The sequence below is a fragment of the Pecten maximus genome, chromosome 9 (assembly GCF_902652985.1).
Source record: "Pecten maximus chromosome 9, xPecMax1.1, whole genome shotgun sequence".
Classification (NCBI taxonomy): domain Eukaryota; kingdom Metazoa; phylum Mollusca; class Bivalvia; order Pectinida; family Pectinidae; genus Pecten; species Pecten maximus.
This window is the reverse complement of record NC_047023.1, coordinates 9,280,790-9,306,445: the sequence shown is the minus strand read 5'-3', so window position 1 is coordinate 9,306,445 and position 25,656 is coordinate 9,280,790. Positions and strand designations below refer to the sequence as shown.

At 37.1% G+C, this 25,656-nt stretch overlaps 1 protein-coding gene across 1 annotated transcript in view; it reads right to left on the bottom strand.

Moving 5' to 3' along the window:
• Positions 1–25,656, bottom strand: part of LOC117334445 (G-protein coupled receptor GRL101-like) — a 135,219-nt gene that overhangs the window by 51,341 nt on the left and 58,222 nt on the right. The window contains exons 2-5 of the mRNA XM_033894077.1: positions 8,466–8,636; positions 6,677–6,784; positions 4,477–4,593; positions 3,297–3,413 (exon numbers count right to left, since the gene is read on the bottom strand). Of these exons, the coding sequence (XP_033749968.1) occupies positions 3,297–3,413; positions 4,477–4,593; positions 6,677–6,784; positions 8,466–8,636 (513 nt within the window). The remainder of the gene's footprint in view (positions 1–3,296; positions 3,414–4,476; positions 4,594–6,676; positions 6,785–8,465; positions 8,637–25,656) is intronic.

Genomic DNA, 25,656 nt, shown 5'->3' with positions numbered 1-25,656 from the left:
CCCCTCGGATGTTGTAGATATGGACATCCTCCCTCGAATGTTGTAGGTATGAACATTCTCCCTCGGATGTTGTAGATATGAACATTCTCCCTCGGATGTTGTAAGTATAAAACATTCTCCCTCGGATGTTGTAGATATGGACATTCTCCCTCGGATGGTGTAGATATGGACATTCTCCCTCGGATGTTGTAGGTATAAACATTCTCCCTCGGATGTTGTAGGTATAAACATTCCCCCTCGGATGTTGTAGGTATAAACATTCTCCCTCGGATGTTGTAGGTATAAACATTCTCCCTCGGATGTTGTAGATATGGACACTCTCCCTCGTATGTTGTAGGTATGAACATTCTCCCTCGGATGTTGTAGGTATAAACATTCTCCCTCGGATGTTGTAGGTATGAACATTCTCCCTCGGATGTTGTAGATATAAACATTCTCCCTCGGATGTTGTAGATATAAACATTCTCCCTCGGATGTTGTAGGTATAAACATTCTCCCTCGGATGTTGTAGATATGAACATTCTCCCTCGGATGTTGTAGATATAAACATTCTCCCTCGGATGTTGTAGGTATAAACATTCTCCCTCGGATGTTGTAGATACAAACATTCTCCCTCGGATGTTGTAGGTATAAACATTTTCCCTCTGATGTTGTAGATATAAACATTCTCCCTCGGATGTTGTAGGTATAAACATTCCCCCTCGGATGTTGTAGATATAAACATTCTCCCTCGGATGTTGTAGGTATAAACATTATCCCTCGGATGTTGTAGGTATGAAGATTATCCCTCGGATGTTGTAGGTATGGACACTCTCCTTCGGATGCTGTAGGTATAAAACATCCTCCCTCGGATGTTGTAGGTATAAACATTCCCCCTCGGATGTTGTATCAAACATTATCCCTCGGATGTTGTAGGTATGAAGATTATCCCTCGGATGTTGTAGGTATGAAGATTATCCCTCGGATGTTGTAGATATAAACATTCTCCCTCGGATGTTGTAGGTATGAACATTCTCCTTCGTATGTTGTAGGTATGGACATTCTCCCTCGGATGTTGTAGGTATGAACATTCTTCCTCGGATGTTGTAGGTATGAACATTCTTCCTCGGATGTTGTATCAAACATTCTCCCTCGGATGTTGTCGGTATGAATATTCTTCCTCGGATGTTGTAGGTATAAAACATTCTCCCTCGGATGTTGTATCAAACATTCTCCCTCGGATGTTGTAGGTATGGACATTCCCCCTCGGATGTTGTAGGTATGAACATTCTCCCTCGGATGTTGTAGGTATAAAACATTCTCCCTCGGATGTTGTAGGTATAAACATTCCCCCTCGGATGTTGTAGTATGAACGTTCTCCCTCGGATGTTGTAGGTATAAAACATTCTCCCTCGGATGTTGTAGGTATAAACATTCTCCCTCGGATGTTGTAGGTATGGACACTCTCCCTCGTATGTTGTAGATATGGACATTCCCCCTCGGATGTTGTAGGTATAAACATTCCCCCTCGGATGTTGTAGGTATGAACATTCCCCCTCGGATGTTGTAGGTATGAACATTCCCCCTCGGATGTTGTAGATATAAACATTCTCCCTCGGATGTTGTAGGTATGGACACTCTCCCTCGGATGTTGTAGGTATAAACATTCTCCCTCGGATGTTGTAGGTATGGACATTCTCCCTCGGATGTTGTAGGTATGAACATTCTCCCTCGGATGTTGTAGGTATGGACATATTCCCTGGTTTGTTTTAGATTTGTTTTTGTTTTTGTTGTTGTTGTTTTTTTCTACACGTTTAATTAAGTGTAATTGTAAACTAACAACACTTTCAAGCCTTTATAGGGCCATTAATTCCCATTTAGTCGTCCTAACTTCCGCGGTATAATCAGAGTAAACAATTATCTAACGCTAAGAGTACACGTGAACGCTATCGATACACTAAGCTTGTCAAACTTTTTGGCGCCATGCTAAGCAGTAACGAAGTCACATTGCAGATATTATCACTAAACCAGTGTAACCAATGTAGCGTTTTGTATGTATCGATCAAAACTCCCAGTCAACTTTTTTCATAATCAGTACATATTATCCTATTTCAAAAATGTAACAATTGAATTCTTAAAGTAATTTAAAACGAAATAGACCTTGTTAAATGTGTTTATTACAAGCCTATAGCATCATCATGCTAATTAGGCAGTTGACAATGAAAGGCGGATAATACCACTCGTTAGGGCTGCACGACTGGGCAGCGTGCAGTAAAGGATGTAGTTTAGCGGAGACGGTGTACATCATGTACACCACATTTTCTATGAATTAACACCTTTGCGTGTGGAGGCAATGAGAATTATGTAACATCCTCTACACAGAAATATGGGTTAAGTGTCTTGGTGCAGTTGTATGCGGGATCATTAAATTCCAACCCACATAGTAAAAAAAAAAAAGGCAATTACTAATCTTCACGTGGTCAGGTTTTAGACTACGGCGATTTGTAGATGCGAACACGTCACTGCAAAACATTTGTAAATAATGTGTATTTATCTATACTAAGAGCATACCGCGGACGTTCACCATAAATACATGGATACCTCTTCCTGCAAAAACGCTTGTATATATACAATATCCGAAATATATTCACAAATATTATGAATTAGAATATGAATTTCGATCTACTGACGCAATAGCGAGGACTAAACTAGTAGGCAATTTTGCAATCATTTATGAAGACTGCATGCTTCTCTAAGAAAAATCTAAAACAGCCAAAATAGTTCAGATATCTACATAGCATTTTCAATTAGCCGTACGTGTAATCACAACATGTACGGGTTAGGTACATAAAACAGGCTCAGACCAATGTATGCCGAGGTATTTTCTTCGTTACAGTAAAACCACAATGGCAGAGAGAAGTTAACCTGCACTGTAATACCGCCGGATAATTTAGCAGGGTGATGGCTTGGCGTGATTGTATTTCATTGTGAAGAAAAAATAATTGGATGCCGGCTTCTGTAATACATTTGTGTGAAACAAAAAGAAATAAACAAAGAGATCTGTTAATACAATTTGCGAGAATTTGGACGCGCGACAACAAGCAGAGAACTACCTCACGGCAAACTTTATCACTTCATCACAGATAATCGTGATAGACTTTCTCCTCCAAACGTATTCCGCCAATCCCGTATTTAATGGTTTGTGTTGGATAGAAACACGGGCAGGTTAAGTGTTATCGTGACGGTTTGTCAGAATTGTCGGCTACTATAACTAAAAAAATTCGTTGTAAACTGACCGGAAGTACATATATACTAACCACAATGCTGTTCGTCACTTCCGTCAATGCAGTGCGGTATGCCGTCACACAGGTAGGCGATGGCTATACATTCGGAGTTGTTGCACGTGAATTCCCGGCTATAACAGGTTCGGAAATCTACCAACAAACGGAATAAAATAATAGACTTTAAAACAATTTATAAAGTCATCGATACAACAACAACAAAACATCTCTCTAAAGAGGTCCACCAAGGTCATTACGCATTACTAATGGTGACCATAATTGAGCTTAAAACGAAATTCCAAGAATAATTGGCTGTATGCTTCTCAATATCTTATGATATTTTAATCTCTAGGTATAAATATAATTAGTACATGTTTATTTATGTCACGATATTATTTGTACTGTCATTAACAGGAAACGCAACAAAACAAAACTGTCGTTCTCTCATACATCACATTGTACATAGCAACGTACAATTGTATACAAATTATCTAGTTCCGAAGGATGAAATATTTCTGCCTTTGTCTTCAGACGAAGGAAAGTAATTGTAGACAAACATTCCAAACAACCAAAGCATGGAAAGAAGCTTTGAATGTGTCTTTGACCATCGAGCTTTTCAGGGCACAATAGTTTTATCTTCAATTATGGGAAATTTTGGCATAACATTATTATAGAAACCAGTCAAATTATATAAAGTATAATAATACATATATGTTATCATAAGTAATAACATAGGTTACTAGATATGTCGGACCACAGTTTCGTCTTCTTAAACTCTCTTGATATTAATGTCGGCCTTGACACTGCTTCCCTTTTGGCCTTTTCTCGAGCGTTCACCCGCTGTGAGGAAGACTGCGGGCTCTATCCCCTGGCCGAGACATGCCAGAGTCAATGATAGCTGTTATTCTGCTTAACGTTCGACACTATGAGAGAGGACACCTGGTTCGCCCGTTGTCAGTATAATGTGACCGGGTGGATTACCCTGCTGGGTGTCTTCGGCAGTATGATATTAATGGGGTAGCACTATAAAGTCGGCATTCATTTAGCACAAGGGGACATTTACGAACAAGCCACAGCCTTCCAAAATCCACACACAGGAACCACAAGAATTCATCTCTCACACTTGAGAGGCCGTCTTTAATGACCCTAGCTGTTGATATGACGTTAAATATTGCAAATTGAACCAAACCCCCTGGAAGGACGAAATATTACGTACCACAATCGACTTCGTCAGAGTTGTCTCCACAATCGTTCTCAAAGTTACAATGGTCGTCTTGTGGGTAGCAGAAACTGTTCGTACACTTATTATGGGTTGTCGGGCACGTGTACGTCTCTGTAAAAATAACATATAAGTGCATGTATATATATATATATATATTAAAAGTGTAATTAAGCATACGTAAAATGATATATCATATTGTGTTGGAAGTTGTTTGGAGTCAACGATGAATAAGCTGTGGCACATACATGGTGATATATCCACCTTGATTCACACGAATCAGTTTCGTATGAAAAAAAAAAAAACAGCGGCAGTTTGTTCCCATGGGTATATCAATAGTTTGTTGGAAGACCCGATTAACTAACTCACCAAAGATGCTGCCGATCAGATATGTTATTCTCCTCGCGGCTTCGTCATCCGTATAAACCATGTATACGCTTCCGTATACTTTACAACTTTGTGCTTTCAACGTACGGGTTTCTTGCAAACGTTTGGAATGGGAGATGGTTGTGTTTGAGTAAAGAAATAAAGGGTTGCTTTTATGTGAGAGACGTTTCAAGTGGGGAGGGGGAGTAGGGTGCATTCAATAGTGATGAAAAGCTCTTTTGAGTTCTTCAAAATCCACATTTCATTTATTTCATATCTGGATTAAACACTATCCTAACACTTCTTCAGCAATATATATTTAAATGAATTACATAAATATATAATTGCCCGAATGCGAAGGTAATGTGGCGATCTTTCTCAAAACGTGGCCATAAATCGTAGTAGGAGACTGAACTTCAGGAACGTGAGAGATCGAAACAGAACGTGACCAATCGTGAGAGCATATCGGGATGATCGTGAGAGAACTGAAGTGACGGTGATGAATTGTGACAAACTTTGAACAGACCTTGTAGCAAACACAACAGGTAGTAACAGAACGTATTGAGACCGTAGGGAAACGTAGAAAGGGGGAATTTCCTACAATAAATCGTGGCGCTCAACGTTTTACTTAAAATCGTGAACATCTAGACATCATGGTGAAGTGTAAACAGTTATCAACAGCAGCGGAAATGGTCTCTGAATCGGGCCTTTATATATTAAGTTTGTTCCCTCATGCTCGCGATCACGTTTCCGGTGACCAAGGTTGAAAAACAGCATCTAACGAAATTCTAAGAAACGCCGGAATGTCGTGATTTTGTTAGACTTAATATTGTGATAAAACCTCATTACGAACATGGACTTTGATTCTCCCTATAGAAATACAATGTTAATGTGCAAACACAAAGCTAGGTCACGAGGGGTTCCCGCCTTCAAACGTCACCACCGGAAGTTATGGATTGACAGAGAACAAACTATTTCTCATTTCTTCTTTATCTTTGACTATCTGGCAATAAAGATTCCATGCTTCCAATGTGTTACTGGTTAGCTGCCGGAAACAGTGTTAACAAGATATAACTAGTGGCACAAAATGACATTATGTACCGTAATAACTTAATGTTACATTATTTCCCCAATAGAAACACATTTCCACTTAATTATCATTAACGGGTTTCACGTCCACTTTAACCACCTTTCTGACTTCCATTGGGCGAAATTATTTCTACTTCTTCTCGGACTGAAGATAAAACGGATACACGGTATAATTGGAACTGGTTTGTTTTTGTTGATAGTGAAATGTTCCAAACATAGTTGTACACGTGTTCCCTCATCAGCTTCGAACTGAAAACTAACTCTATTGCAGGACCAATCTTTTCTTGGCCTTAAAGAACGGTCACACCGTAAGAGAGTTGTTTAATGTAATTATATCATGTAACAAATTTTGTTCAACGATCAATGTTCATGTCTACAAAAAATGAAATCCGCCATCTGCAAATAACATGCATGCTGTCCGCGTTATCGGTTATAATTGAAAATCAAATCCAAGAAATACAGACATCCTCCATATAGGTAGGGTTGAGCTTCTCTAAACCGATCATGCACGATGCATAAATATCTGGTCGGATTAGAGAGGGTTTGTATATTTTAACCATTCTGGACACACAATCGGTAAAAGTGGTATTCGGAATTCAGAGGTATCAGTATTTGGAAGTATTTTATTGCTATGACAAAGAAGGGTCGATTCTGTACTTCGCCATTTCGTTCGGTATCAACAGGTGGTCGGTTTTGAGGAGGTATGGGGAAGTTGCACTGTATAGAGATAAAAATTACGTACCACAATCCTCTTCGTCCTTTCCGTCGTCACAGTCCCGATGACGATCACAGCGCCTGATGACGTCAATACACACAGTCTTGTTACACTGGAACTCTCCCTCCAGGCAACCTACAACCAGTACCGTGCCTATAACACCTAGGGTGTGGGGTGGGGATGGGGTAACAATGTTATACAGAAGACCTTTTGAGTCAATATGAGTCACGTTGTTATAGATGATGATTCCAAGTGAGTCACCTTGATACAGATACATGTAATGATTATAACTGAGTCATAATATCATAGCTATTGAGTCAAACCAATGATATAATCATCGAGTCAACCGGAGCTACCGATTGTGTATGTGTTGGATACCAATGAGTCGGAAGACTCAAAGTTAATTAAGAACTTGAACTTGAACGTGGCTGTATCCAATGAGTCACACTAGGTCACATGGCTATGTTGAGTCATGTGATTACAACTTACACAAATAATACACTTGCGAACGGCAGCTTTATGCGTTATTAACATATTTAGTAAATGTCGAATTATGAGTTTTAAACGGTATCGCAGCGGCTTTGTCCTTCTAGGGATCGACTGTAATGCGTCGAGCCAAATATTGAGTCACGTGACTTCTGAGCTGAATATTCAACGCCGAATGAGAACAGCGTTGAATTCAGACACGGAGTTGATTTATTTCACGATTGAATCAACAGTTTGCGTAACTATGTCTAATGTATCGATGCTTTAAGACAAATGCTTGTCGATATTGATTGCTATTTCTGGTTTTATACGGTGTAACATGCTGTAGACTCTTAATTAAACGTCCAACAACCGTTCAAGTCAATCGTTTCCAGTCGTTGCTTGCATCAATATGTTAAACCTTTATATTACAATCCCACAGCTAATTTCTCCGGAGTTCTATTGCCTATCCGATATTTATCAGATAAATACAATGAAATGGTCCATTACTGTCTTCATTAACACGGGAAAACGAATAACACTACTGTCTGGCCATTCCTGTTTTACATGGGATTCCCTCCGTAATGAATAGACAAGGATTTACAGAACTAAATATAACTGTCATTAGAGAGTCCCCAATCGTTATTTACCGACGGTCAACGTAAAGATAAAGCTTGACCTAACTTCAATGTTATCATCGTCCAGGCTGTGACGACAGCAATTGCACGAGACGATCAGGAAATAACCTTAAAGACATATCTTTTCTACGAGAAATAAATCACAGTTGACATTTCATTTCCTGTTTTTATCTAGTCACCGCATCAGAGGTGTTCTGACAGGGGGGAGGGGGGAGCTGGTACGGACATGCCTTCTAATAGTAACAATGATTAGCGACATCAGTAACATGAAGTTTATAATTAATAGCGATATAAACAACAATATATAGTATACATGTGTTGACAATTTTAGCGATATCAACGATACAGAAATATAGGGACAATTATTTTGAAATAATTAATTTACATAAATTTTAAAGTTTTCATAACTTTTTGTTGATTTAACACTTGCACACATATACATCGATGTTTAATCTATCTCTTTGATCCGCGATCTTTATGGCTACCGTGACGTAATCCGATAGAAAACGTCACATACGTCGTCATATATCAAATTTCCAGTATATGTACTGTTTTGTCACAATGCAGTCATATGGTTAGGCAGGACCGAGTCATGTCTGATACCATCACTAAAGCATATAATACTGGCGCGCTGTTCTTTACTTTTATCATTCCGAGAATATTAATGAGAAAATAAAGCATGTAGCGTTATTCATAAGGGAGATAACTCTTACCACACACGTCGACAGACTCGTCCTTTCCAGTACTGCATTCGCTGACCCCGTTGCAGACCAGTGATTGGTCAATACATTCCTGGCTATCCTCGTCACAGTGAAAATAATCCGAGTTAATGCAAAGCTTGTCATCTGCCAGGATCTCCACACCTCCACTCAAGGGACGAAACACTGGTAAGAAAACACAAGGAATTAGGAAGAGTAAGATTAATATTTCAGTCAAAACGATACTTGGTGTGTCGATAGCCCTTAATACTGTGTGTTTTGGATGTCTTAATATCTCATCATACAATGTCAATGGGATGCTCTCAAAGGATACAAAAATGATTGGTCTATCAATCACTGTCAGCATTGCATGCCGAAACGTAAAAGTGCGAAACCATGCAACAGATTCGCACGTGTACACGTGCACGGCAGTTAAGTGACCTTGACCTGAATCGATAATAGAAGTCTAGGTCAAGCAGCTTGTTAATTAATCTTTACGTGTAATTAAGACAAAGCACTCACGATGATGTATCTGTCCCTTGGTTTCTGACACAAAGCTGAGTTGGCACCTCTGATCGCTAGATTTAACATTGGTAACTTCACAATACACTATTACAGTAGGTATGTTGGTTTATTTTGTTTAACGCCCTATTAACAGCCAGGGTCTTTAACGACGTACAAGCTAGGTTTTGGAGGTGGAGGAAAGCCGGAGTACCCGGAGAAAAACCAACGACCTGCGGTCAGTACCTAGCAATTACCCCACGTGGGTTTCGAACCCGCGACTCAGAGGTGGAAGGCTAGTGATAAAGTGTCGGGACACCTTAACCACTCGACACAGGTATAAACTTTACTGTACTGTACACCAATGGAGGGACAGAAAAATGAAATTATTTCAAAATTCCAAGAAACAGTCACTTGCAACTTTTACCGAAACATTATCACGTGTAATCAATAAAATATGTCTACACCGTCACGTGTAATCAATAAAATATGTCCACACCGTCACGTGTAATAAAGTAATATGTCCACACCGTCACGTGTAATCAATTAATATGTCCACACCGTCACGTGTAATCAATTGATTTGTCCACACCGTCACGTGTAATAAAGTAATATGTCCACACCGTCACGTGTAATCAATTAATCTGTCCACACAGTCGCGCGACCATTATGCGTGTCCACGTATGTAGTCACGTGACTAATCAACATGCATGTATCAATATGTGACCGATGGCCTTAACGTATCTCCACGCCATTGAACGCAATCGTATTTTATCCTAATTGGTAAATTGGCGCACACTTATGACGTAATAATGGGGTTTTTTTAAACACCATCCGATTTATGCAATATAAACCAGTTGATTGACAGAAAGTAATGCTACATTCTATGTACAACTCCTGGACAGTCAGTTATATAAGTTTGTTTTATAATCATAGAGGAGAGCTTTTGACCGAATGGACACGATCATTTGGTGTCTGGGGAAAGTATCTCCCTCGACATACACACTTTGACATGCCTTATTACAAAGCATTTGAAAGCATACTATTTATGTGTGTGGTGTACCAGGATACTAAGGCTGACATGCCAATTTTAATAATAACTTTGTTGTACAATCTTCTAACAGACTGACTACGATTTTGTTTTCTCTAAAATATACCAACGTTAGACACGCAAACAGCACCAACATGGATAGGGTACGGGGTCATCAAATTCCATACAAATGCACCATGCTCGGAAACGTACCATAAACAGAATTTACTTAAATGCTCGATGCTCTAACACCAGAACAAATCTTATGCACTATATGTTTTGATCCGAAGGTAAAGATTTGAATTTCCGGTCGTAGTTGAACTGTAATGATTTTATACAATGTATATATGTTTTAATTATCTCGATATTTTTTATCTAACTCAATATTCTATAGATAAGCATATCTCGATATTCCATATATGTATATATCGATACTTATATATTATATATATATATATATATCGAAATTTCATTGGTATATGTATCTCGATATTTCATTGGTATAATACATCTCAATATTTTATAGATACGTATATCTCGATATTTTACAGATATATATCTCGATATTTTACAGATATATATCTCGATATTTCATACCTACATGCACTTGTATGTCGATATATAATGGTTAGTGTTTCTCCATGTTTCATCGATATTTTTTTATGGATTTACTTTATAGAAGTTTGAACATACTAGGACTTTTTTAAACTTAATGATTAAATTATATTCCTCTTCTTTATCGTTCCCATTTTATAACTTAATACATGTTCTGTCTTCCCTTGGTACATTTCAGTATCGCACACGTTCAATTTTCAGAGCATGCGCAGATAAACGGATTTTAGAAAGAATATCTTGATAACCAAAGTTAACTGGCTAGTGTATGTTTAGCTGATTAGTAATACTTTTCAAAAAGATGTTGATATCAAATTCCTTCAAATGATGATTAATTAACTTTCATAAAACATTCTTGATGAAAGTTGTCAAGAGAATCTTGCATACAGTAATTGGTATAGTTGAAAGGTCAAGTTTTAAATTAGGAATTCGGGGGTCATTATTTTCTGCCATCTCATAATAGCATGAACTTAGTACACAATTATCTTCAGATTTTAAGTTTCACCTATAGTTAGACATTTTACACTTTCTTAGTATATATCTGAGGGAAATCTTCCGTGTTCAGTATATAAAAAGCGGTATCTGTTGCTTTCCTATGACCTAATTTAACAAGACAATGACGGCAAAATTAAAATCGCTTTTCGTCACAGGCTGTTAGTGTCCAGATTGTTCTGTGTCCAGGTTCTCGGCCGATAACTAGAATTATGAGACATATCCCCAACAGACGGGAAAATAATTACACTAGACAACACAGAAATGATATAGGTGCTTGTGTACTTTTAAAGTTATTTTAAATGGAATTGTTAACAGATGCATCAGATGATTCGAACATTCGTAAAACAAAACCGGATGCGAATAACATCATAGACAGGCCGCGAGCTGATATCACACGACGATTTCCAACACTTTGTACTTTACTGATTCTAATACAAATAAAAAAGAAATATATTTGTTTTCCCTCGGCAATCTATAAAAACAATGTTCATGTACATATAACATATGAGTGTTTTTTTGCTTGCTTAAAATGTCGTAAAACATAATATATCACCGGTTTAAAAGCTAGGGCAGAGCGTCCGTGCTGTCGCTATTTCAGCCGTTCTTCTGGCGGTTTGATGTATCATATTGGTTTCGGGTACAAACATCGTTATCCTGGTTTATATATCCTATGGGAATAACAGGCGTAAAACACTTTAAATAACAAGTAGAACAATAGAGAAAATAACCCGGACAAGACAGACTAACACTTTCTCCACCGTAAGTCAGTGTAATGGAGAGTAAACAAAAACAATACCGACTCTAATCTCCTCACCCTTTCAACGTATCTTACTCACTTCCCTCTCCTCACCCTTTCAACGTATCTTACTCACTTCCCTCTCCTCACCCTTTCAACGTATCTACTCACTTCCCTCTCCTCACCCTTTCAACGTATCTTACTCACTTCCCTCTCCTCACCCTAACAACGTATCTGCTGACTTCCCTCTCCTCACCCTAACAACGTATCTACTCACTTCCCTCTCCTCACCCTAACAACGTATCTACTCACTTCCCTCTCCTCACCCTAACAACGTATCTACTCACTTCCCTCTCCCCACCCTAACAACGTATCTACTCACTTCCCTCTCCTCACCCTAACAATGTATCTACTCACTTCCCTCTCCTCACCCTAACAACGTATCTACTCACTTCCCTCTCCTCACCCTAACAACGTATCTACTCACTTCCCTCTCCTCAACCTAACAACGTATCTACTCACTTCCCTCTCCCCACCCTAACAACGTATCTACTCACTTCCCTCTCCTCACCCTAACAACGTATCTACTCACTTCCCTCTCCTCACCCTAACAATGTATCTACTCACTTCCCTCTCCTCACCCTAACAACGTATCTACTCACTTCCCTCTCCCCACCCTAACAACGTATCTACTCACTTCCCTCTCCTCACCCTAACAACATATCTACTCACTTCCCTCTCCTCACCCTAACAACGTATCTACTCACTTCCCTCTCCTCACCCTAACAACATATCTACTCACTTCCCTCTCCTCACCCTAACAACGTATCTACTCACTTCCTCTCCTCACCCTAACAATGTATCTACTCACTTCCCTCTCCTCACCCTAACAACGTATCTACTCACTTCCCTCTCCTCACCCTAACAATGTATCTACTCACTTCCTCTCCTCACCCTAACAACGTATCTTCTTTCTTCCTCCACATCACGATAACAACGTAGCTCAGGTACACCAATTCATTCTGACAACATATATACAGCAAGTTACATGTACCTCTTCGTATAAAGAAACATTATTATAATTGTAGTGTTTAAGCTTATAGAACCATTTTTTTCTTTGAAACAGTACAATTGCGGTCGATATTTTCAAAATTCATCTTGTTCCTTTTAAATTGTTTAACTGACATTTCGTTCACTACACTCACATTAAGACTGTTCCACATGTCAACTGTTTTCAGTGTGAACGAATATTTCCTTATATTCAACTTCGAAACTCTTTATATATTTTGCAGTTACGACCCCTTGTGATTGAAATTCTTTGACAGTAAATTATTTTGTGACTTCTCTGTCATAATTTTCGGACAGGATTTTATATAATTCTATTAGATTCCTATCCTGAAACATCAGCATAAATTGTCTCTACTTCACCTTATCAAAACCTAAAATTGTACTCCTTGCTCCACTTTTTTTTTTTTTTTTTTTTTTACTGGAATCTTCAGGTCGCTTGCTTTGATTTCCCCTGATAGCACATGCTAGTCTTTTCTCCAATGCTCGTTATAAGAGGTTAGTCCTAACCAGATCTATTACGTCACAGAAGACTTTCAACCTTTAAGAACATGTCTGGACTTCAATTATCCGTAGCAGTTGGTTTCCATATGTACATTCATATTTTAAATAACACGACATCAGCCCCTGTTGATTTAGGTATAAAGTTTCCTCACAATAAAAATATAATTTAACAGTCGTAATTACCATGTCAGACAGCGTTGCATTAAACGTTGATCGCGTTTAGCTGCTTCTATAGGCGGACGTCTTATACATCTATAGATATTTAATACCTCTAAGGACGAGTTGTTTTCTTACATATATAGTAAAATAAGATTTTAGAAAAATCCTTTTCATATGGGATACACATTGACATTTTTCATTGACGGCGGTGACAAAAGTGAGAAAAAAAATCGCTTTCACTGACGGGGATTTTGAAAGTCATAGAAATCGTTTTCATTGACATATGTATCATTCGTGAAAAATCGTTTTCATTGGTGGTAGTTCTAAAAATCACAAGAATGATCGCTTTCATTGACGGCAGTGTCAAAATTCACAAAAATCGTTTTCAATCCTTTTCATTGGCGGGAGAGAAAACGTCACAAAACTCAATTTCGTCCACAGTATCGCCAACTAGCCAATGAACATGGCGCCAACAGGCACATTATATGAGTAATATGAACAGTTACGCTGGGAAACATATCGTTTTACATTGATTACGTTTATTAAGATTAACCATTAAAGGTACAATGTTAGAGACTAAGCATGTTAGGTACTTGTCCAGATGTCCACTAGCGTGCGGCCAGCCAGACTGATTGGATTATGTAACATGTGCACGCGCTTTGATTTAATGAGACGCTGGACGCTTCCGGCTTGAATATGTACATGACGGCGCAATCAGATCCGAACCCCGACTACATATAATTGGCAGTGAACAATGCTGACCTTTTCTTCTTATATGATCTAGGCATTTGTTTATCGCTCAGAGGACTTTCAACAGTCTATTAAGAAGCCATTCGAACGAAGAGTGTTTTATTTCGCTTTACTTCTTTGGGGGTTTTTTTTCTGAAGACCGTTTGATCTAAGCACTTTACGTAAGCTCCAAAATGACCACTGTTTATGACCCTGGATGTCCACTGATTTGTGTATCCCTAACTGACCGCTACTGATAGTATCATTTATCTGCCTAATTGACTATTTTATATACTAGTGTCTCTGGTAATATCGGAAAATCTTGTTTCTATGGTAACGACCCATCATTATCATAGAATCGTTATCACCACCCCAATCATAATTATTAATAGTTATATTAAAAATAACATTTCTTTAAATAACAGAAAATTATAAGGTTAATCATAGTCTTGGCCTTGTCCTTGATTTGACCTGTCGGGACGTCTTGGAACACTACACATCACGGGTACACTATTAGAGAAATCGCCCAGATGTTTTAACCGCCGTCTGTCAAAATTGCAGACATGAGTGAAACATATTTGTTAAATGTCAGTCATCTGACAGAGTGAAGCCGTCAGTTCCTTCCCTAAAGCTCGGCAATAGATACCACATCCTTTTCCCAGAACCACCAAAGGTTTTGTTGAATGACATCTCATTTATACATGTATCAGACCGCCATCTTACACACGTCGCCCTGTAGTCCGGCAGAATGGTGCATATACAAATGTATCAGTAGAATTGTGGGTTTGTAGTAAAAACATGAAACTTTGCATATAGGTAGGGCATCATGACTTGAATAAATTCAGATATGGGGCCAAGCTATTTTTTCCAAGATGGCCGCCAAAATCAAGATGGCTGCCAAATTCAATATGGCTGCCATATATATATCTGGTAAATTTAAGATTTTGTCCAATCTATGCATACTTTTTACTTTCCTGACTACTAAATGAACAGAAATTAACAAACTTATTTCTTTATCAAACAATCATGTTAACAAGATAGCCACCAAATCCAAGATGGCCACCAAATTCAAGATGGCTGCCATATACATGCTGAATGTTGAGTTTCATAAAGGGTATACAGATTTTGACCTTTTTTTGTGAAACTCTTAGGTGTAATTAACAGAAAATTTGTAATGAAATAATCATGCTTACATTAAATCATATGGTATTTTAGACTGGTGTTAGACGCCCAGACTCGTTAAGTGACAGCGATTTGGAGTCAGTGAATCCGTGACTGTCGAATTGCTGAAAATATCTTTGCAAATACAGTGCGCAAATATAGCAATTGACAGACGCAGAAGAAATAATAATTAAGATGAGATATATAGATGTGTATTTACTGCAGAACGTAAATATTTAGAAAAACGACGTTGTTATAATCATGAAAAACGAATCATAAACGACTAATATATAACCTCTGTAGCCCTAGACGTACATTTTGTAAAACACACCCCATCGATTGTCAATATAACTTCATACATCTCAATGTTTATATAACTTAGGTACATCTCAGTGTCTGTATAACTTAGGTACATCTCATTGTCTATATAACTTAGGTACATCTCAGTGTCTATATATAACTTAGGTACATCTCATTGTCTATATAACTTAGGTACATATCAGTGTCTATATATAACTTAGGTACATCTCAGTGTCTATATATAACTTAGGTACATCTCAGTGTCTATATATAACTTAGGTACATCTCAGTGTCTATATAACTAAGGTACATCTCAGTGTCTGTATAACTTAGGTACATCTCAGTATCTATATAACTTAGGTACATCTCAGTGTTTATATAACATAGGTACATCTCATTGTCTATATAACTTGGGTACATATCAGTGTCTGTATAACTTAGGTACATCCCAGTGTCTATATAACTTAGGTACATATCAGTGTTTATATAACTTAGGTACATCTCAGTGTCGGTATAACTTAGGTACATCTCAGTGTCTAGATAACTTAGGTACATCTCAGTGTCTATATAACATAGGTACATCTCAGTGTCTATATAACTTAGGTACATATCAGTGTATTTATAACTTAGGTACATCTCAGTGTCTATATAACTTAGGTACATCTCAATGTCTATATAACTTAGGTACATCTCAATGTCTATATAACTTAGGTACATATCAGTGTCTATATAACTTAGGTACATCTCATTGTCTATATAACATAGGTACATCTCAGTGTCTATATAACTTAGGTACATCTCAGTGTCTATATAACTTAGGTACATCTCAGTGTCTATATAACTTAGGTACATATCAGTGTATATATATAACTTAGGTACATCTCATTGTCTATATAACTTAGGTACATATCAGTGTCTATATAACTTAGGTACATCTCAGTGTCTATATAACTTAGGTCAGTGTCTATATATAACTGAGGTACATCTCATTGTCTATATAACTTAGGTACATATCAGTGTCTATGTAACTTATGTACATCTCAGTGTCTGTATAACTTAGGTACATCTCAGTGACTATATAACTAAGGTTCATCTCAGTGTCTATATAACTAAGGTACATCTCAGTGTCTATATAACTTAGGTATATCTCAGTGTCTATATAACATAGGTATATCCCAATGTCTATATATAACTTAGGTACATCTCAGTGTTTATATAACATTGGTACAATAAAACAATGTACATCTCATTGTCTATATAAATTAGGTACATCTCAGTGTCTATATAACATAGGTACATCTCAGTGTCTGTATAACTTAGGTACATCTCAGTGTCTATATAACTTAGGTACATCTCAGTGTCTGTATAACTTAGGTACATCTCAGTGTCTATATAACTTAGGTACATCTCAATGTAGATATAACTTAGGTACTTATCAGTGTCTATATAACTTAGGTACATCTCAGTGTCTATATAACTTAGGTACATCTCAGTGTCTATCTAACTTAGGTACATCTCAGTGTCTATATAACTTAGGTACATCTCATTGTCTATATAACTTAGGTACATATCAGTGTCTATGTAACTTATGTACATCTCAATGTCTATATAACTTAGGTACATCTCAGTGTATATATAACTTAGGTACATCTCATTGTATATATAACTTAGGTACATCTCATTGTCTATATAACTTAGGTACATCTCAGTGTCTATATAACATAGGTACATCTCAGTGTCTATATAACTTAGGTACATCTCAGTGTCTATATAACTTAGGTACATCTCAGTGTCTATATAACTTAGGTACATATCAGTGTATGTATAACTTAGGTACATCTCAGTGTCTATATAACTTAGGTACATCTCAGTGTCTATATACCATAGGTACATCTCAGTGTCTGTATAACTTAGGTACATCTCAGTGTTTATATAACTTAGGTACATCTCAATGTTTATATAACTTAGGTACTTATCAGTGTCTATATAACTTAGGTACATCTCAGTGTCTATATAACTTAGGTACATCTCAGTGTCTGTATAACTTAGGTTCATATCAGTGTCTATATAACTTAGGTACATATCAGTGTTGATATAACTTAGGTACATATCAGTGTCTATATAACTTAGGTACATATCAGTGTCTATATACCATAGGTACATATCAGTGTCTGTATAACTTAGGTACATCTCAGTGTCTATATAACTTAGGTACATCTCAGTGTCTATATAACTTAGGTACATCTCAGTGTCTATATAACTTAGGTACATCTCAGTGTCTGTATAACTTAGGTACATCTCAGTGCCTATATAACTTAGGTACATCTCAGTGTCTATATAACTTAGGTACATATCAGTGTTGATATAACTTAGGTACATCTCATTGTCTATATAACTTAGGTACATATCAGTGTCTATATAACATAGGTACATCTCAGTGTCTATATAACTTAGGTACATATCAGTGTTTATATAACTTAGGTACATATCAGTGTTGATATAACTTAGGTACATATCAGTGTCTATATAACTTAGGTAAATATCAGTGTCTATATAACTTAGGTACATATCAGTGTTGATATAACTTAGGTACATCTCATTGTCTATATAACTTAGGTACATATCAGTGTCTATATATAACTTAGGTACATCTCAGTGTCTGTATAACTTAGGTACATCTCAGTGTCTATATAACTTAGGTACATCTCAGTGTCTATATAACTTAGGTACATATCAGTGTCTATATAACTTAGGTACATATCAGTGTCTATATACCATAGGTACATCTCAGTGTCTATATAACTTAGGTACATCTCAGTGTCTATCTAACTTAGGTACATCTCAGTGTTTATATAACATAGGTACAATAAAACAATGTACATCTCATTGTCTATATAAATTAGGTACATCTCAGTGTCTATATAACATAGGTACATCTCAGTGTCTATATATAACTTAGGTACATCTCCGTGTCTATATAACTTAGGTACATCTCAGTGTCTATATAACTTAGGTACATCTCAGTGTCTATATAACTTAGATACATCTCAGTGTCTATATAACTTAGGTACATATCAGTGTTGATATAACTTAGGTACATATCAGTGTCTATATAACTTAGGTACATATCAGTGTCTATATACCATAGGTACATATCAGTGTCTGTATAACTTAGGTACATCTCAGTGCCTATATAACTTAGGTACATCTCAGTGTCTATATAACTTAGGTACATCTCAGTGACTATATAACGTAGGTACATCTCAGTGTATATATAACTTAGGTACATCCCAGTGTCTATATAACTTAGGTACATCTCAGTGTCTATATAACTTAGGTACATCTCAGTGTCTATATAACTTAGGTACATCTCATTGTCTATATAACTTAAGTACATATCAGTGTTTATATAACTTAGGTACATCTCTATGTCTATATAACATTGAACATAGTTTTTCATGCTGAAACTAAATACAGCTTACATAAATCTCCCTCCCGAAAGAGCTATATGCACTTCAAATTTTATGCAGATAATTACCATGCTATAGTCACGTGGCGTGTAATTACATTGTGAGTGTTTCAATTTTTGTCATTTTGCTTTTCATATCGCATCTGCATTGGTTTTTCTAAGAATGTACGTGATTATTTAAAGACGCCCAAATGTATGGAATGGGCACACGTATCATAATGTCTCAGGGGAAATTAGGATACTTAACAATGTGTCATAGCGATTTAATATCGGAGACTGACCTACTTACGAACCAATTAACAGGTGATTCGGTGCAGTTTCCTTGAGAACATAATTATTTCACATGTACATGGTAAGGTAAATGGTTTATCAGTACAAGTGTTAATCATAATGAAAATTGACACTTTTTATTGTAGAACGCAAAACTAAAATGACTTTTAACAACCGACAAATCCTAAAGCTAAATAAAAAGAAAATCATAATCATTAATTCTCGTTCTCATTTGTAAAACTACACGTACAACGCGCAGGCTATAAGATTTGATTGTTTTCTTTTTATCGGCATGCGAGTCTATCTACATAGGTATTAAAGTATGATACAGCAACTGGCACGCATCCTCATCCAAACATAAACATGTCAGCAACAGGTATTAAAACTCAAAATAACAACTTATAACAAGACGTGAAGTGATATAAAATATGTCTGAATATTTGATTAAATGCCGGCCTGTTTATTATGAAAATATTGTTAGCTATTCTGGAAAAGAAGCTTTTCTCATTTTCTTGTTTGCACTTTGGTGTGTTACGGCACCAACATTGCATTTGCTGAAAAGAAACAATTTTAGGAATCGTTCAGATAAAATAAGAACACATACTTAACAGAAAAATTACCATCCTCCGTATAGTTATTACAAACATCAGTACGATAATAGCTCTATTGAAACCCAGCGGATACCAGTTCAGCAATCTATTCCGCGTCTTTGATTATCTTCTTGATTTTCTGTAGAAATACTGAGTTGCCCCTCCAGTTATGAAAACTGGTTATGACATCTGGGTAACAGGCAATCCGACACTATCTCAATCTGTTGTCGCGACTCTACCCCTGTCGGCACCTAATTACAGTAGCAAGACAGACTTGGTGTACAATCGTGCGAATTCTAAGATTGAATTTCAAACTAGACAAAGGAAATATTGTATCACGCAAAAAAAAATATATATATATGTTTGCATATGAAAATACTTACAGTGCATATAATTTTTTCACTAATACAAAACACCCTTGATGAGATGAGCTTATGTCACAAACAGCTATAGGTTTAACGTCGCTTTGTGTTATTTTGCTAAACGATATCATATCCCTGCTACAATTGAATTTCAGATTTGATGATTATTTCATCCGCATTCTTATGGTAGTTTTGTCGAGAAAACTGTCTAAGAATGCACAGCAAGAATAGGTCGACATACGGTTGGTATTGAAGTTCCAATGACAATAGCAATGTATACTTAAAATCTGTACCCAACAGACCAACGACTTGAATCATTATGAAGACAATTGTTCGTTCTTTACGACTCGTTAGTGCTGCGATTGATCAACGGTGTTGAAATACAGGATAAAAAATTTGATCATTACAAAGACAATCATTCATCCTTCTAAGACTCTTTAGTGCTGCGCGCGACCTTCAGTATTGAAATTAAGAAATAAAGTTTAGATATTATGAACACAGGTTTTGCAGTCATTCTAGGACTCTTTAGTACTGCAAATGGCCAACAGTATCGAAATCCAGAAGAAAAGCTTTAAGAAAATTCTTTATAGCCATATATTTACATTTTGGTGGCAAAGCCACGATATAAACTAAGTAAAAAGATTTGCAGTCTATATGACCATAATTGACACCCAAAACGTGACATCAATCCATGCCGCGCATGAATATATTCACCCACCGGAACTAATTGTAACTAACGTAAATCGTTTTTTATGTTAATTAAAAAGTATCAAAAAGACATTTTATACAATATTGTTATACAAATAATAAAAAAAAATTGAACAGACTGTGTTTTTTTCGTATTATTTCAATGCACTTTTTTGTTTGCCAATCTAAACGTGACAGTTGAATTTTGAAAAAATAGGCTGTTCTATTTGTCGAACCCCATTGACGAAATCGCTGAATATTGGTATTTTTTATGCTAACTCAATTGTAATTTTCAAAATTAACAAAACGAATATGTCTAGAATGTAAATATAAGCATTAAACTGTCTTTTTTGGTGTCTATGGTCGATATAGATGCCAGAGCTTTGCAAACAAACATGTCATGTTGCGCTAGCGCACAATATGACGTTTGTTTGCAAAGCTCTGGCATCTATATCGACCATAGACACCAAAAAAAGACAGTTTAATCCTTAAATATTTACTTTTACGCTGCAGCCCCACTATATAACTTTACCAAGCTCACTTGGAAGATTATTATAGTGACGTCATAATTGTCACGTCGGCGATAACGAAAGATGGCTGTTGAAAAGGCTGTTCCGTCTTTGACGATGATAAGTTGTTCATTCATTATCAGAGTAAAATTCCTGGACATAGTCTTTCAAATTCGTTGTCAAATGTAAATATAAGCATTGAAAGGTGAAGGGCGCAGGCAGTACGCTGGTATCGAATTCAATAATTTTCGAAAATGGAGTTTGAAGAACACGTGCTGCTTTCGTGGAAATTTAAACAAAAGGGTAGTAACGAAAACGACTCTCTTTTTCAACAAATCGTGACAAGTGGGCATATTTATGCGTGTTAAAGAGTTTTCTGTTAACGAGTTTGGTGTGTTTTTCGTTGGACAATTTTTCGTTAAACAAAAATCATGATATCGTGGTCAACACGAAACCTTTAGCATTGCTTCGAACAATATGATTTGGGATGTTGCTGTAATTATTGAATCATCTCCAGCGTTGGGTCCGGTTCCAACAGCCATATATTATACCAATAATCGATAGAAATGACAATTACCATAGTTTTTAATATAAATATATGTACTGGCAGCGTCTGTACAGAAAACGCCATTAGCATTGTTGGACAAAGGTTACTGTACAATGGGATCGATATCAAGATAGTTTAGAATCAATTTCGCTAAGAGACCGTCTATATCAGAATCAGCAACATTATAGACATTTTAAAGCAAGACTTGTGACTGTGACAAGTCAATTTCGCTACGAGACCGTCTATATCAGAATCAGCAAGCATTATAGACATTTTAAAGCAAGACTTGTGACTGTGACAAGTCAATTTCGCTACGAGACCGTCTTTATCAGAATCAACAACATTATAGACATTTAAAAGCAAGACTTAAATTGTGACAAGTTGCTAAAGTAAGTAAAGATACGGAACACGTTAATACATATTCCGGAATATAGTATACGGTATCATTGGTTTGTTTTTCTAATTAGTCAATATATCAAATAGATATTTTAAAATACCTTCCAAAATCTATTAGCCGTCGGCATTCGTTATTACACATCAAATATATATCCAAGCCCTGTCTCGTCTTAAATGTAAGAAATAGATTTCTTTTAACATCAGTATGGCCTTACAGCTCAGAAAAATGTTATTCAATTTACGAGTCTATATCTGAAAACAATGTACATATACATCATTGTTCATGCAAAGCGTGAAGCTCGGTTGAAAGTCCATTGACAGACTGAGTAATATATTATTCAGTTCTATCCTTATAATTTAATTTCAAAACTGCACAACATCATTCCTCATTCTTTATTTACAAACAAAAATGTGTAATTTCCATCAGGGGGTTCAGGGAACCTTCCTATTGACCAATAAGAATCGGTGGTTCCGATTCCCAGTTTGCCAGTCGCCATGAACAATTCCATCTCAATCACAACACCATTTTTGTTGTTGTGATTTTTAACAGAAATCGTCACGTCAACGGCCTTAACTGCATACATAACATAATTCCAAACTATGACTTGACGGACGATAAAAGGTATTTTGTGAAAAGCTTTTTTTTTTAAATAAACAAAAAACCAAAAAAAAAACCAGTAATTTGATGCATGAAGTCATCAAAACGGAAATCCATGGAAAAATATTTTGTGGAATTACATAATAATACATAATGTACATTTTTTATATTGATCAGTGGCTTCAGACAAAGAGATAATTCTGCAGTACAAGAAATCGCCAGTGTATTGATATAAAGAAATGTAAAAGGGGATAAGGCCAGGTGTTCAGGGGAGGTAACTACCTGTCATAATCAGACAGGTGTGTATATGTGCAAGTGGTGAGTTTGTAATATGATTACTATGTATGTGGCATTCATGCTGTTTTCCATGAGGTCGATAAGAACTATTAGTATTTCTTAAGCGATCTCCGGTGTAAATCGTACATTCAGAGTCTGGACAGGGCGGGCCACGGTGGCCGAGTGGTTAAGGTGTCCCGACACTTTATCACTAGCCCTCCACCTCTGGGTTGCGAGTTCGAAACCTACGTGGGGCAGTTGTCAGGTACTGACTGTAGGCCGGTGGTTTTTCTCCGGGTACTCCGGCTTTCCTCCACCTCCAAAACCTGGCACGTCCTTAAATGACCCTGGCTGTTAATAGGACGTTAAACAAAATAAACCAAACCAAACATAAACCAAGGACGGGACTCTTAAAACCGATTTCCTTCCTAATTTTTTGTATATAAAAATATGTAAGTTCTGCATTAAATTGATAAAAACTATATGCCTTAATCATATTGACAAGGTATGCAGCAATACTAAACGAATGGTTGATTTAATGCATATTTGAGTTTGAACTCAAATATTGTTTCATACTGCTAGATAAACTTACTGTAGATGTACATAATCATTTTAGCATTTTCCCCTCTTGATTTATTGTGCTAAATCCTGATTGCGCTAATAGCATGATCTGTGTGCTATTCCTACAGAAAATATGAGAATGTGCTAATTTTTCATTGCACTAATTTTTCCATGATTTTGGAAATGCGCGAAAATCTGAATACGCCAAAATTAAAACACTTACAGTAGTTCAGAGTCTAAACATACCCTTCAATGTACATCCATGAGAGTTAATATGACAGAGTCTGTGGAACACTGAAAGCATGTCAGCAAAGACTGACGGCTGAAGTCTCTCATCGCCACAAATATAATTTTGAACGTAAAATTGCACATAGAGTTGTTTTGTTCTTTTTGCACTTGTCGTCGTTGCCTGGGCCCATATTGTTGAGGAACCTCAAAATGTACCTAAAATAACTATGGATGACCTGCTTCCCTCGTCAGAAACGCTAATCTGCAAGTACCGAAACAGGACGGTCTGCTGTGGGTTTTAGATGTATTCCTCGGAGAGGAGCTATAAGTAATCTAATTACAATTTTTTTTCAAACCCCAGTTGTAGGTATTCTTGTTAACATTGGAGACAGTTAATCCTGTTATTAGGGCCCCCTCACGCCACTGTAATCGACACCGTGAGTATGTCTTTTGTCCATTAAAACACGAAATCCAATCAAATCCAAATTGATTATCAGGGAACGGGATGACGCCTGTTTGTGATTAATTGGGTTTTATATAATGGCTTTCGTTTCAAAGTATTATAAGAACTACGAAATGTGTGTTTTCTTATATATAACATGCTTTCAGAATGAGGTAATACCCTCCACTTTTTGTTCTGAACGTAGCTGTCTGAACGAGTTCAACGTCCTCGCCACCGCCAGGGTCATACGAGGGTTAACAGCCAGGGTCATACGAGGGTTAGCAGCCAGGGTCATACGAGGATTAACAGCCAGTGTCATACGAGGATGAACAGCCAGGGTCATACGAGGATTAACAGCCAGGGTCATACGAAGATTAGCAGCCAGTGTCATACGAGGATTAACAGCCATTGTCATACGAGGATTTACGGCCAAGGTCATACGAGGATTAACAGCCAGGGTCATACGAGGATTAACAGCAAGGGTCATACGAGGATTAACAGCCAGGGTCATACGAGGATTAACAGTCAGGGTCATACAAGGATTAACAGCCAGGGTCATACGAGGATTAACAGCCAGTGTCATACGAGGATTAACAGCCAGGGTCATACGAGGGTTAACAGCCAGTGTCATACGAGGATTAACAGCCATTGTTATACGAGGATTTACGGCCAGGGTTATACGAGGATTAGCAGCCAGGGTCATACGAGGATTAACAGCAAGGGTCATACGAGGATTAACAGCCAGGGTCATACGAGGATTAACAGCCAGGGTCATACGAGGATTAACAGCCAGGGTCATACGAGGATTAACAGCCAGGGTCATACGAGGATTTACGGCCAGGTTTATACGAGGATTAGCAGCCAGGGCCATACGAGGATTAACAGCCAGTGTCATACGAGGATTAACAGCCAGGGTCATACGAGGATTAACAGCCAGGGTCATACGAGGATTTACGGCCAGGGTTATACGAGGATTAGA